We start from the raw sequence: 13,969 nt of genomic DNA, 5'->3' as shown, positions 1-13,969 counted from the left end.
TTAATTGATTTGGCTTCGATATGATTAAAGTTCCTTTACGCCCATTACAAAAATTTCAACATCGTAAGTCACTTTTCTACGTATGTTGAGTGCAAACGTATTTTTCATATTCTTTGGAGGTCGACCAGACACAGAAATATTACAAAGCAATCAGTTGAAGTTTTAGCCGATTCCTGAACACTGTGTTGATGCTTATAAAAAGGCAGGGGGCAGTGCCAACTGCCAAGGACTTTTATGCATGGTTGCAGAGGGTGTAGGCGTGTTTTCATCTGCTCTCTCCTCTAACTTTGTAGGGCTGCCTCACTGGCAATAGTTTTTTTTTTTTTTCACCCATCTGGTGGCTTTTAGGTCAGCTGGTTTCTCATATTCCTCCCCTCCCTCTAGCTAGGTACAGTAGATGTGTGTGCCATTATACTGAGTGTACCTTTGCTTACTTGCCCACGGAAGGTCCCCCCTACTGATCGCTCTGGGGCATGAATTAACACGGTCGGGCCTCCCTGGAGTGGTTTGAAAGGGCAGCCTCAGACTTAGGTGTTTGGTCCCAGGTGATTGTCCCTTGCTTGCTCTTCTCTTTCTTCCCACTTCCCCCGTCAGGGGGGAGTGGTAACTATGGCGGACGCCCTTTCCGCCTCCCCCCCCTGAGGGGGGGAGGTGGTCCTGACCGACACTTGACTGGTACATGGACTGACAGCTCCCAGACAGAATGGCCCCAGACTCGTTTGCCTCGCGACATCAATGTACATAACGGCGAGTTTGTAATCATCACTGCTCTAGGTTCCATTCCCTTGAGCAGTCTCAATCCCTTCATGATCAAGAGGATTATTGATGACTGGGCTGGGGAGGTGTAACAAGTTAAAAAACTTGCGAACGGAGACCTCCTCATAAAGACTTGTAACTCATCTCAAGTTAAGGACTTGTTGAAGCTGCACAAGTTCATTGCTATGATGTCGAGGCCAAGATCCCAACTTCCATGAATTTCTACAAGGGTGTTATCACTTGCAGGGATCTCATGGTGATGAGTGAGGAAGAGACCATAGAGGAACTAGCTCAGCAAGATGTCATTGACACTAGATTCATAACCAGTTTTTGAAAGGTGTCAAGACAAAGACTGCAACTATTGTTTTGACTTTTGGTAAAGTGTCACTGCCTAGCCATGTAAAAATCGGTTATGAAATTGTTCATGTGCAGCCATATATCCCCAACCCTTTACGTTGTTTGAAATGCCAGTTTTATGGGCATGGTAAGACTTGTTGGGCTTCCCAGCCAGTGTGTGGCAAGTGTGCAAGCCAGGGTCATGATGCAGAATGTTGCACATCTGAGACAGTATGTTGCTTTCACTGCTAGGGCATTCACTCCACTTCCTCTAGGGACTGTCCTAAGTGGAAGGAGGAGAAAGAGGTCTGCACTGTGAAGGCAACTGAGGTTATTCTCTACTACGAAGCTAGGAAAAAGGTGAAGGAGTTGCATGCAACTCCCACGCTGAATAGGTCCTATGCTTCGGCGATAATGTCCCGTCCTGCGACGTGTTCTGTCGAGATGCATACTGACCTTGTCCTTCTCCCTCCTGCCACTCACAGTACCTCTCCATCTCGGCCTCCTGTCCGCTCCAACTCTCTCACTGACATCCCTAAGACTTCGACATATTCTCAGGCTGCAGCTGCCTCTCCATCAGTACAGCTTAAACCGAAGTCTGACAAATCTGTTAAGAGTAACATGACCACCCTCACAAAACAGTCACGTCCTCATGTTCTTCCAGTTCCTACTCCAGCGAGGGAGAGAAAGTTTAGCTCTTCCTCGGGGGAGAGTGGGAGCCTTGTCATTGATGAACTAATGGACATTTCCATTAGCAAGCACCGGGAACGGTCCCCCGGTAGCAACTCCCCTGGTCGCGGGGGGCATAAAAAAACTAAGAGCACTGGCCACCCTCGTAAATCTTAAACCGCCGCATTCACTATATTACAGTGGAATTGTAGAGGTGTTGGGAATAAATTACAAAATATAGCAATCTTGCTTTCAATACACAGGCCAGACGTTGTTTGTTTACAGGAGACGCACCTGGAGGATCATCCTGATCCTTCAGAGTTCAAACACTACCACTCGTATAGAAGATATGAAGGTCACGGAGTTGCCATATACACACACAAATCACACCCACATACGGAAGTGATTCTAAATTCTACTCTGGAAGCTGTCGCATGCAGAGTAAAATTTAATAACATATATCTGTCTATTTGCTCTCTGTACTGTCCTCCAAATGGCCTCACTGATAGTGATGCTTTAAATTCACTATTTGAACATCTTCCTGGGAATAAGTTAGTGTTGGGTGACTTTAACGCCCATCACTATCAATGGGGTAGCTTGAGGATCGATGGTCTTGGTGAGCAAGTAGCCGACCTAATACTTTAGTCCAACCTCTGTCTTCTGAACGATGGTAGTGCGACTCGTGTAGATGATCGTACTGGTAATTTTTTGGCTCTTGACTTATCTCTGGCCTCGCCTGGTATACATCAAGATTTCTCGTGGGACCCCTATGACGACTCCTTGGGAAGTGATCATTTACCCAGCTGTCTTTCTTATACATGCGACATTGTTTTGGACCCCCTACCCCCAAAATTTAACTATAAGAAAGCAGGTTGGGGATCCTTCTCAAGGATAGCCAATTTAGATGTATCTGGGGAGACCATAGATGTTAAGGTTGAAAATGTAACTAATTTCATAATACACACAGGTGAAGCTGCTATTCCTATGACTTCTACAGTTCATGCAGAACATAGAGCACATTGGTGGACGCTGGATTGCTGACAAGCATTAAGGAAACGCAGTAGGAGATACAGGATTTTTGATAGTCAGCCTACTGAGGAAAATTTTATTGCATACAAACAAGCACAGGCTGAGGCAAGGAGAATAATAAGAAAGGTGAAACGTGAGTCCTGGCGGTCCTTTGTGTCCACGGTGAATCGATCAACTCCACTCACTAAAGTCTGGTCCACTATTAAAATATTAAATAATAAACGCCCAAATATCTCTGTTACCACCCTGCAGGTGAACAACACCATCTATGACGATCCCTTGGAGGTTGCTAACATCCTCGCCAGAAGTTTTTCTCATGTAAGTAGCTCAGCCAATTATGATCCCCGTTTTCAACATCATAAACACACGGCTGAGCTACAGATGATAGACTTTGCCGCAAAAGACGTAGACTCCCTGTACAACCGACAGTTTACGCTAGATGAACTGCTCCATGCCCTTAAATCCTGTAAAGACACCAGCCCTGAACTAGACACTATCACGTACGGTATGATCCAGCATCTTAATCAGGACAACCTGGTTAAGATGTTAGCATTGTACAATGAGATTTGGGCGTCTCGAACGTTCCCAAACTCATGGCACTTTGCGCACGTCATACTGATACCCAGAGAGGCTGGTCGTCTTATGAATCCCACTTCATTTCATCCTATTGTGTTGACTTCTTGTCTATGTAAGGTTATGGAACGTATGGTTAATAATAAGCTTCTTTTCGTTTTAGAGTCGAACAATTTGTTAAAAGATCAAGAATGTGGCTTCCATAAACACAGAAGTTCACTAGATCATTAATGAATTTGGAGCATTGTATTGCAGAGGCGTTTGCAAATAAAGAATTCATGATAGGGGTGTTCTTGGACATCCATAAAGCCTATGACATGACATGGCGACACGATATACTGATGAAGCTCTATGCTTGTGGTTAAAGAGGAAATTTGCCTATTTCTATTTCAAATTTCTTAAGGGACAGGACTTTCTCTGTCAAATTGCCCCGTAACGTAACATCGGATATATTTATCCAGGAAAACGGGGTGCCGCAGGGAAGTGTGCTTAGTCCCACTTAATTTAATATTATGATCAATGATATTCTGTCATCAGCTCCTATCCCAGGGAATTTAAAATACTCGCTTTACGCTGACGATTGAGCAATATGGCACTTTTCCCAAAATGCACAAATTTCGGCTGGGCGGATTCAAGCAGCCCTTGATTCTGTCCATCAATGGGCCTTGCAGTGGGGATTTAAGTTTTCTGTCCCTAAGTGTGCTGCTGTAGTCTTCGCTAATAGTAACGTACTTAATTTGTGCTTAACTTTGGATAATCAGGCGGTACCTTTTCAAAATTCTGTAAGGTTTTTGGGAATACATTTTGATAGTCGTTTGAACTCCAAAATTCATGTTAATAATTTGCTTGCTTGTTGTGATAAACCAGTAAATGTCCCCAGGTACCTAGCGGGTACTACATGGGGTGCCGACAGAAAATCTTTATTAATGATGTATAAGTCCCTCATTTGTTCGAAGCTAGACTATGGGGCACAGGTGTATGGCTTGGCATCTGATGCCACGCTGAGAGGATTGGATGTGTTGCAGAATAAATGTTTGCGAATGTGTCTTGGAGCTGTCCGGTGTACCCATGTAGCTCTTATGGAAGTGGAGGCGAATGTGCCTCCCCTCCGTATTCGCCGTGACCACCTGGCTTTGTCCTGTGGACTAAGAACATGTAGGAAAAGTAATATCGGCAATGTGGCCTGTACCCCCTTGTGTCAATACCACCATCTTCTGCAGTGGGTGCGTCGGCCACTTGCCGTTTCCCTCCACTTACTGACTCAGGTGCTTGGTGTGGACCCCAGTGACTTTGGCAAGTTGGTGATTAAAAATATAGCTCCTTGGGAGCCACCCGGCTTTACCGTTGATGTAACATGGCTCCCAGCACCAAAGGCCAAGGCGCCGGAGGCGGAGGTCCACCACTTGCTTCGTAATATCATCGTTCGTCACTTGGGGTCCCACCACCTGTACACCGACGGCTCCAAGTCGAGTGAATGTGTGATTGCAAGTGTGTGGTCGACTGAATTTGCCCTAAGGTATCGGTTGCCGACTCATACATCTGTGTTTACCTCCGAACTTTTTGCTATTGACAAAGCCATTGAATATGCTCTCAATTCTAGGCATGACTCATTTGTCATATTTTCGAATTCAAAATCAGCCCTTCAGGCAACTGCATCTTGTACTACGGACTCTCACGAGATCCAGGGCAGCATCGTTAATAAGTTGCATTCATGCAACAAGTCATTCACGCTGATCTGGGTGCCTGGTCAGTGTCGTATCTACGGCAATGAGAAGGCTGACTTACTTGCAAAGTCGGCTGTAGAGCTCGAGGAGACTTGGACGTTCCCCGTGATCTACGGTCGAGTCTCTCTCTCGGAAAGATATCAATAAATCTTCTCTGGCAAGGTCAGTGGACCAGACTAAATATTCGAATGTGTAAGCCGTACCTGGGCGACTGGAACACTGCCAACCGTAACAGTCGCCTTGAAGAAAAAGTGTTGGCTCGCTTACGGCTTAATGCCACCATGCTTACGCACATGAAACCTTACATGGAAAGACGATTCCCACCGCACTGTGACATCTGTGATGCGGTGTTATCTATTAGTCATATCGTCCTGTGCTGTCGGCGATTTATTCGTGAACGTGCTTCACTTATAAATTACTGCGGAGCAGCAGACGTCCCCTTCACCCTTTCCACCATCCTGGGTGATGGGGACTTGTCATGACTGATAAATTGATGGCTTTCTTGAGAGAGACCGGACTGATCAGAGTGATGTGACTTTTTTACTGTATGGTTATGATTTTTATGAACTGTAAATATGTATATATATTGTACTATTAATTAGGGTTGACTGTTGACATATTTGAAATAGTTCCTCCTCCTATTGTTCTATTTCTAATATAGATGTCCCCTACATTAAACCCCGTTCCTCGACTGACAGTCACCAGCTGATGAGTGCAAGTGTGCAATATAGAACGGTATTGGGCACTTGCAGTCGATGGTGGTCTGTTGGGAGAGGTCCTTCACTTTTTGTACATATTATGTAAATATATTATAACATCTTGCTTAAGTTATTCTAATTAGGGCCGACAGCTGACGTATATGGAAATGTTCCTGACTCATCTGGTTCCCTTTCATATATTGATGTTCCCTATATTAGGTTGTGCCTCAACTGACAGTCACCAGGTGATGAGTGCAGGTATGTAATGTAGATAGGCATTACATATCTGCGGTCGATGGTGTTCTCTTGGTGGAGGTATTTTTATTTTTCTCATTACTGTATGTTTAGCTATTTGTCTTTTTAGGATTTAGTATAGGTTAGCGATTTGTCTGTTAGGTTATTAGTTTTAGGGACTTTAGGTTGTAGGCATTTTTTTTCCTATTAGATAATGAAAGGTTAAAAAAAACATAAAATGACAAAAAAATAAAAATACAAATCAAATTATAAAGAAATAAAATAAATAATTATATATATATATATATATATATATATATATATATATATATATATATATATATATATATATATATATATATACACGTGTGTATGTGTGTATGAACGTGTGTATGTATACTGCATATTTATTGATGTATGTGTATGAATGTATATCTATATCTATATCTATATCTATCTATCTATCTATCTATATGTTTGTATATATATCTGTATATCTGCTTAGGTATGTGGAGAGTGAAATCTGAAGCAGCTGCTGTTTGCAGATGATACTGCACTGGTGACTGATTCAGAGGAGAGATTGAGACAGTTGGTAGAGGAGTTTGGAAGGGTGTGTGAAAGGAGGAAATTGAAAGTAAATGAGAATAAGAGTAAAGTGATGAAGTGTACTGAGACAGTTGGTAGAGGAGTTTGGAAGGGTGTGTGAAAGGAGGAAATTGAAAGTAAATGAGAATAAGAGTAAAGTGATGAAGTGTACGAGGTTGATAGATGGTGGGGGGATGAATATAGTTTTGAATGGCGAGTTGCTTGAGGAGGTAGATTGTATTAAATATCTAGGGTCACATGTTGCTGTGGATGGAAGAATAGATGCAGAAGTGAAGTTTAGAATAAATGAAGTAGGAAAGGTGCTGGGAAGAATGAAAAAAGTGTTTAAATGTCGTTCGCTTAGAATGGATGTAAAGAGAAGGCTGTATGAGGGTGTTGTGGTACCGACTGCGTTATATGGGGCTGGAACATGGAATATGGGTGTAGCAGAGAGGAAAAGTTTGAATGTAATGGAGATGAGGTGTCTGAGGAGTATGTGTGGAGTGACGCGTATGGATTGGGTGCGATATGATGAAGTGCGAAGGAGAATTGGAGTTGTTCGGGAGATGGCTGGTGGAGTTGAGCAGAGGGTGTTGCGATGGTTTGGGCATATGGAGAGAATGGATAATGAGCGATTGGTGAAAAAGATAACTAGATCTGATGTGAGAGGTGTAAGGCTGAGAGGAAGACCACGAATAGGATGGATGGACGGTGTGAAGAGAGCGCTGGATGCGAGAGGGATGTCTGTTGAGCAAGGAAGAGTGGCTGTGCGTGACAGAAATAAATGGAGAGAAATTGTGAATGAACAAGTGATGACGCAGCCCTGAGGGGATATTCTTCCGCATTTGGTCTGATCAGCTACTCAGGTCAGGTGCGGGTAAGGGGATGGGTCTGTTATGATGTGGCAGGGGTAAACCAGTTCTGCTGTCGGGCCCTGCTGCGGATGTCACTGATTGCATTGCGCAGTTGACCCTTGTGTGGTGTGGTTCGGTGAGGATCTGTCCGTTCTCCCCTTTGGGGCTAAGATGCGAATGAATGTGTTTGAATGGATGAGTAAATGGGGAGTGTGTCGTCCTGTCTCGGCTACCTCCCTTTCCTTGGGGGAAGCAGCCTAGGTATATATATATATATATATATATATATATATATATATATTTGCCTTAATGACCAGGGGCTTCGGCCCCAACGGTCGATAAAAAAAAAGAAGAAAAAAAAGTCAACCGCCGGATCGCTGTAACTCTCTCCATCGTTCACAGGTTTGTGCCGAACTCTCATCTCCCCCCCTCCCCTCGTTCTCCCTCATATATTAAGTTATCATATACGTTCGTGCGTTAGAGTGGTAATATTTTCCCTCATCCCTCTTGTACTGAATTAATCAGATCGCTGTTCCTCTCCATATCGTTCACAGACGAGAGTTATGGAGGACCGTGGCTCGCATCCCAAGGATTCGGGCGTTCTAGCCGCGGCTTAACCTCTAATACACTAAATCACCCCCCCCCCCTCTTTAGTTCATGGAATCAAAGTAAATATCGGCTGGTCCATTTGTCCATTTGATTACGGTCCATGTGATTACTGGTCCTTTTGATTATTGACTAGTTTATATAAGATATAAGAATTTTCAGTTTTTGTGCACTTAGTCTTAGCGAATGTTCTTTGGTGATAATCTTTAAGTTTCTTCCCGACGAGTCCGTCAGAGACCACGGGATTATATTCATGTGTATCAGTATTCTTGGAATATTAATCTAGTGTGTAAAGATACATATTTCTTGAGTTATACTGTAAATCCTCATTATTGAAAATTTATTTAGTTCGTGAAGAATCATTTCTGAGCAGTGTAACAGTATTCTTGAATATTCAATTTAAGAAGGTTCATATTTCTGTTGATATAAATCATTATATTTTGTTTGGTATCACTCCCAGTTAGAAGAGTAATCTGTATCTCAGTTCTTAATACTTAGTAAATCTTAGGTTAAGTCATTTTGAGTTTGAATTTTACTATCCTCCAAGGAGTGGTACAGACGAGGTTGAGTGGCCCGCAAGGTGTGCTAATATCTAACTACTCACGCCCTTTCGAATAAGATCACACTACCTCATTTCTCGTAAAGCCTAAAATTCTCTAATAAGATCACGCTACCCATTTTCCATAATCTCTAAAATTCCGAGCATTATACTGGTGACTAATTCCCAGCATCATATTGGGGTTGGTATAAAAATTTACGGTAATACAACAACACTCTACATACCATACAGAACAAGGCCCTAAAAATGATCACAGGCTGCACAGCTACTACACCCACAGACCACCTACATCAAGAAACCAAAGTCCTCAAAGTCAAGGATCACCTAGATATGAGAGGCACCCAGTTTCTTGCTGTAGCCTCCACAAACCCACAACATCCACTACATTACATGGCAGCACATCCAACCACACCAAGGAACATCAAAACAACACCCAGCACACGATATCATACACAAATACTGTCATCTCTCCCCCCTCGCCCACCTCAGACCAGCTTCCAGAAGCATATCCACACTCAAAACACTGGACATTCCATTCAGTCACTTAAAGACAACACACAGCTGCATGCACGGCCTCCTGACATCCACCCTTTTGAATCCAATCTCCCTCGCGAGGACAGGGTCCACCTGGCCAGACTGAGATATGGGCACCATCCAGCCCTCTTAAGCTACCAGAAGAGGCTGGATGACTCCGTTGCTGATGCCTGTCCAGGATGTAACACAGCACCCCATACTATTAAGCACATTATGGAAGACTGCATTGCACACAATCACCCATGCCAACAACACAACATACACTCTTTGAGAGCTCTGTGGAAAAGCCCAGTCTTGGCCATGGCTTTCCTAAGGGACTCGGGGCTGTTCGGCCAGACTGCCTAGGGAACATCTGCTATTACTATTCCCACTCCATCCACTCGCACATTCCCCACTTTGCCATTCATGTCTCCAATCAAAATCTCTCGCATCTCTCAAACTTGTCCATACATGCTTCTACACTTGCCCAAAACTCATCTTTCACTCTTGCCACTCGGTCTTCTGTTGGCTCATACACACATACAATCGCCCACGCTTGTATACCTACTTTCATCCTCATCCATACAATTCTTGCACCCACTGTTCCAATACTCTCTTATCTTCTCCTTCCACTTCTTGCCTATCATCAGACATACTCCCTCTCTTGTTCTCTCATTCTCATTAACTCCGGCACATATTCCTAAACCATATTCTCATTCTCTGACCCTTTCACCTTGCCATTAAGTTTCAGTCAGTCCACATATATCCACTCTTGCATCCTCAAGCACCTGAACAGTCTCTCGCTCTTTCACTTCATCATTCACTCCTCTCACATCCCATGTCCCCACCCTCAGAATGTCCTTTGTCCGTTCCTTAGTCGTCAAAGTATGGTCCGTCCTGGTCCGAGGCACTTTATTCGCATGTTTAGTTAGTTCTTTTTACGGGGTGGGGCACTACTCCACCACAGGATGATTTATGATAATAGATCCCCCTCGCTTACTTCACCTCTTCATCTATCTGTCTGTCTGTTTATCTCTCTATCTGTCTATCTATCTCCCTTCCCCCCTCACACTTACATTATCGAAGCTCTCATCCTCTGCGTTGCTCAGTACAAAATCCTCCTTGGCGATGCATATGTTATTCTGCTCGGCTAGCTCCCTGAAGGCTGCCATACCGCTCTGCCCGTAGTTCCCTGTCAATTATATGCAGGTTAGTCTCAGATGTGGCTATGCAGAGAGGCAGACAGCATACAGAGGGTTGCAGAATTATACAGTAGAGAGGTGGTAGTAAGAGTAGTTGTTGTTGTTTTTGTGGTCGTGATTGTAATCCCAGGCTCATGTGAACGTGAGTCCGGTGAACTACAGGCCACAGCTGCCTTTCTGCAGTCTACCATCCTTTTGTTAGGAAGGGGACTGAAGAATGTTTGTATAACCGGGTAGCTCCACCGCCCGTTCATATCAGTATCACCACTTGAAGGCATCTCTCTCCAGCACCAGTCATCAGAGAGAAGAAGATAAGTGGAGGCTGTCTCACGTGGGGCCCTAAACCCTCAGAGTGGCCATCCCAGCCCCATCACCGCCGTATAGGGCCGCTATTAGGGGAACGAGGCTGACACAGGCATACACGTACACAAAGATGACACTAGCATACACTGGGCTGACACAGGCATACACAAGACTGACACAGGCATTCTCAAGGCTGACACAGGCATACACAGGGCTGACACAGGCATACACAGGGCTGACACGGGAATGCACTATATACCAACTTTTTTAGGGTGAAGATTGAAAGATGAAGGTGCACGAGAAAAAAATTATTGTTTGCACATGGTCATAGAGATAGAGATACATACTGTAAAGAAAGACAGGAAAAGAAGGCATAGTATTCAGAGACAGATATAGGAACAGACGTAGGGAGGTAAAGAGAAGCATAGTCAGGGACACAGGGATAAAACAATGATAGGGATGCTCTAAAGAAATCCTGTTACTGGTGCTTTTATGCACCGACAAAGACAACTACACTAGGAAATAGAGAGATGATAAGTGTACAGGGATACACACACACACACACACACACACACACACACACACACACACACACACACACACAAAACAGTACCCCCTCACACCCCCACGGAAGGTAATAACAGTGTAGATTCTAAATCACACCTGTTAACAAATAAAGTGGATACAAACGCATACAAAATAATAAAGTTATACAGGTATGTGTTGACGTTGTGTAGTTCAGCGGCACAACACATTTACATTCTCGTACACTCAGATTAAACACAAACGCTCTCTCGTTCCGTCCCTTTTTCTGTTTGTTTCTGTTTCTGTCTATCTGTCTGTCTTCTTACCTATCTACCAGTGTATCTGTCTGTCTGTCTACCTGTCTACCTACCTACTCATCTACCTACCTGCCTGCCTACCTGTTATATATCTATCAGTGCAGCCGAAAGCCCCTCCTATTACTTTTCACGTCTCTCTCTCTCTCTTTCTCTCTCTTTCTCTCTCAGCCAGACAAATAACACACACAACATGCCTGCCCCCTTTAACCCCTTCACCCTAAGGACGTCATTTTTATTTCATTCTTGCTACCTCCAGACAATCTTACTTAGCTCAGGAGAAACCTCTAGTAGTGAAGGGGTTAATGAAGAATATTATACACCTAACCTATCTTGCAGTGAATAAAAGTGAATGAAGATATTGGGACTATACCTGAAGTCCTATTGGACGTCGTAGCATAGGTGGGGGAAAGCAGAAAGGAATGTGTGTACTAGAGATAGGCTGATAGATAGATTGTTAGACAGGAGAGACAGAGAGAGGAATAGATGTACAGAGATAGAGATAGGTAGTTAAATAAACAGAGACAGATAGGTAGTTCGAGAGAGAGAGAGAGAGAGAGAGAGAGAGAGAGAGTGAGAGAGAGAGAGAAATAGACAGAAAGATGGACAGGTAAACAAACAGACATATATCCACAGAAAAAAAAAAAAATGAAACCAAAAGAGGGGAAAAAACAAGCGAGATAAACCCAGCTCCGAACCATCGATATGAAAAGTGATAACGCAGGCAGTGTATATGGTACTGGCGGCCGATATTGGAGCGTTGAGGAATTATGAGCATTGGGTAAATTATGAATGCTTTTATGATAATGATTCAGCGGGCCTCTGTCTGTCTGTCTGTCTGTCTCTCTCTCTCTCTCTCTCTCTCTCTCTCTCTCTCTCTCTCTCTCTCTCTCTCTCTCTCTCTCAACTTTACATAAGCGAATCTTGTTTTTGTTGTTGGTGGTGGTGATGGTGGTGTTCTTCTTCTTCTTCTTGTTATCATTATCATCATCATCATCATCATCATCATCATCATGGTGCCACACGTGTTCAGACATCTCAGAATGAACGTATCTTTTTTTTGTCTTTCTGTTGTTTACTTCACTCGGGAAGGGGAAACACCTTTAAGTACTCAGTCTTTGGTTCATTCTTTTCTGTGTAACCAACAGTCTTCCTCTACCTATCTTTCCCCCTTCCTATGACCTCCAGATTTACGCAGTGTGTCAGGAACTGGATATGAACGGCCATCTCTTGTTTGACCATATATGAAGGATGGATTTTTGAGCGATTTTTGCAGTCTTCTGGCCTTTGATTCCTCCTCTGATCTAAAAAAAAATGCCAGTCAATATCCATTCAGTTAGATATTCGAGGACACTGGGCTAGACAGGCGGTGGTGGTGTGCATGAACATTTATCTGGTTCTATTCTGTCTGTTTGTCTGTTTCTGTTTCTTTGTCTGTTTATGTCTCTGTCTTTGTCTGTCTGTCTCCGTCTGTATTTCTGTCTCTGTCTGTCTCTCTCTGTCTTTGTCTATCTGTCTGTCTGTCTCTGTCTCTGTCTCTGTCTGTCTGTCTGTCTCTCTCTCTCTCTCTCTCTCTCTCTCTCTCTCTCTCTCTCTCTCTCTCTCTCTCTCTTTCCCCTCGTTGTGCACTGCCAGCATTCCTGCCGTTCCCTCACACCGTCTCGTTCCCCTCCCTCAGGCTCACCCTCCATTGTACTGGCCCTTTTATTGCTGCCTCTCACCCAATCCTCCTTTTATTTGACATCTTTCCCCTCCACTTCCTCTTCCTTGAGCCGTCCTCCCCTCCCCTTCACCCAGACTAACCCTTCACCATTTTTCAAGTGATCCCTTTCAGTACGATGATGTCTGTTGTCGTCCTTGCCGCCAGATGGTTTTGCTTAGCTTAAGGGGGACGTCCTCAAATTAAAGGTATTAGGACGGTAGGTGAGAGCACAGATCATCCACTCACTCGATGTAGTTCTACCTGCAGGTGATTCTGCGCTAAATGACAAGCTAAATGGTTTCCTGTATTCCATGAAAATATTTACTACGCTGGGTGGTAATTGTACATTTGGCGGTCTAGTAGGTTGTGACGCTGTTTTCGGATGAGGCCCACAAACGTTTACACACGAGAAGTGTTGGAATTTAGTGCCCACATAATGCAACTAAGGGGCGATTGAGGCTGGGCACCCTCACTTTAAATGTCAGGACAAAATAGCCTAGCCCTGGACCCCTGCACTCCTGAAAAAAAAAAAAATGGATGATGGATGCAGAAATAATCTCAACTTACGCTTTCAGATCAATTATTATTATTATTTTTTTTTTTGGTACTCAGTGGCAGACAATATTCAGCTTAGGACAAACGCTTCTCTAGTTAAAAAGAATCTCTCTCTCTCTCTCTCTCTCTCTCTCTCTCTCTCTCTCTCTCTCTCTCTCTCTCTCTCTCTCTCTCTCTCTCCAGGAAAATTTAGACAAGCAACGTTTTACCTGCCCCGTGAACACTTCCCCCC

The 13,969-nt window shown here is 43.8% G+C and overlaps 1 protein-coding gene across 1 annotated transcript in view; it reads right to left on the bottom strand.

Moving 5' to 3' along the window:
* LOC145408080 (uncharacterized) overlaps window positions 1-13,969 on the bottom strand; it is a 71,772-nt gene that overhangs the window by 33,309 nt on the left and 24,494 nt on the right. Inside the window, 1 exon segment of the mRNA XM_080278888.1 lies at window positions 10,213-10,328. Coding sequence (XP_080135014.1) covers window positions 10,213-10,328 — 116 coding nt within the window.

The sequence above is a fragment of the Coenobita brevimanus genome, chromosome 75 (assembly GCF_032717465.1).
Source record: "Coenobita brevimanus isolate Jiangsu-jjx chromosome 75, ASM3271746v2, whole genome shotgun sequence".
Taxonomy (NCBI): Eukaryota; Metazoa; Arthropoda; class Malacostraca; order Decapoda; family Coenobitidae; genus Coenobita; species Coenobita brevimanus.
The sequence above is the reverse complement of the archived record's forward strand: the minus strand, read 5'-3'. Positions and strand labels throughout refer to the sequence as shown.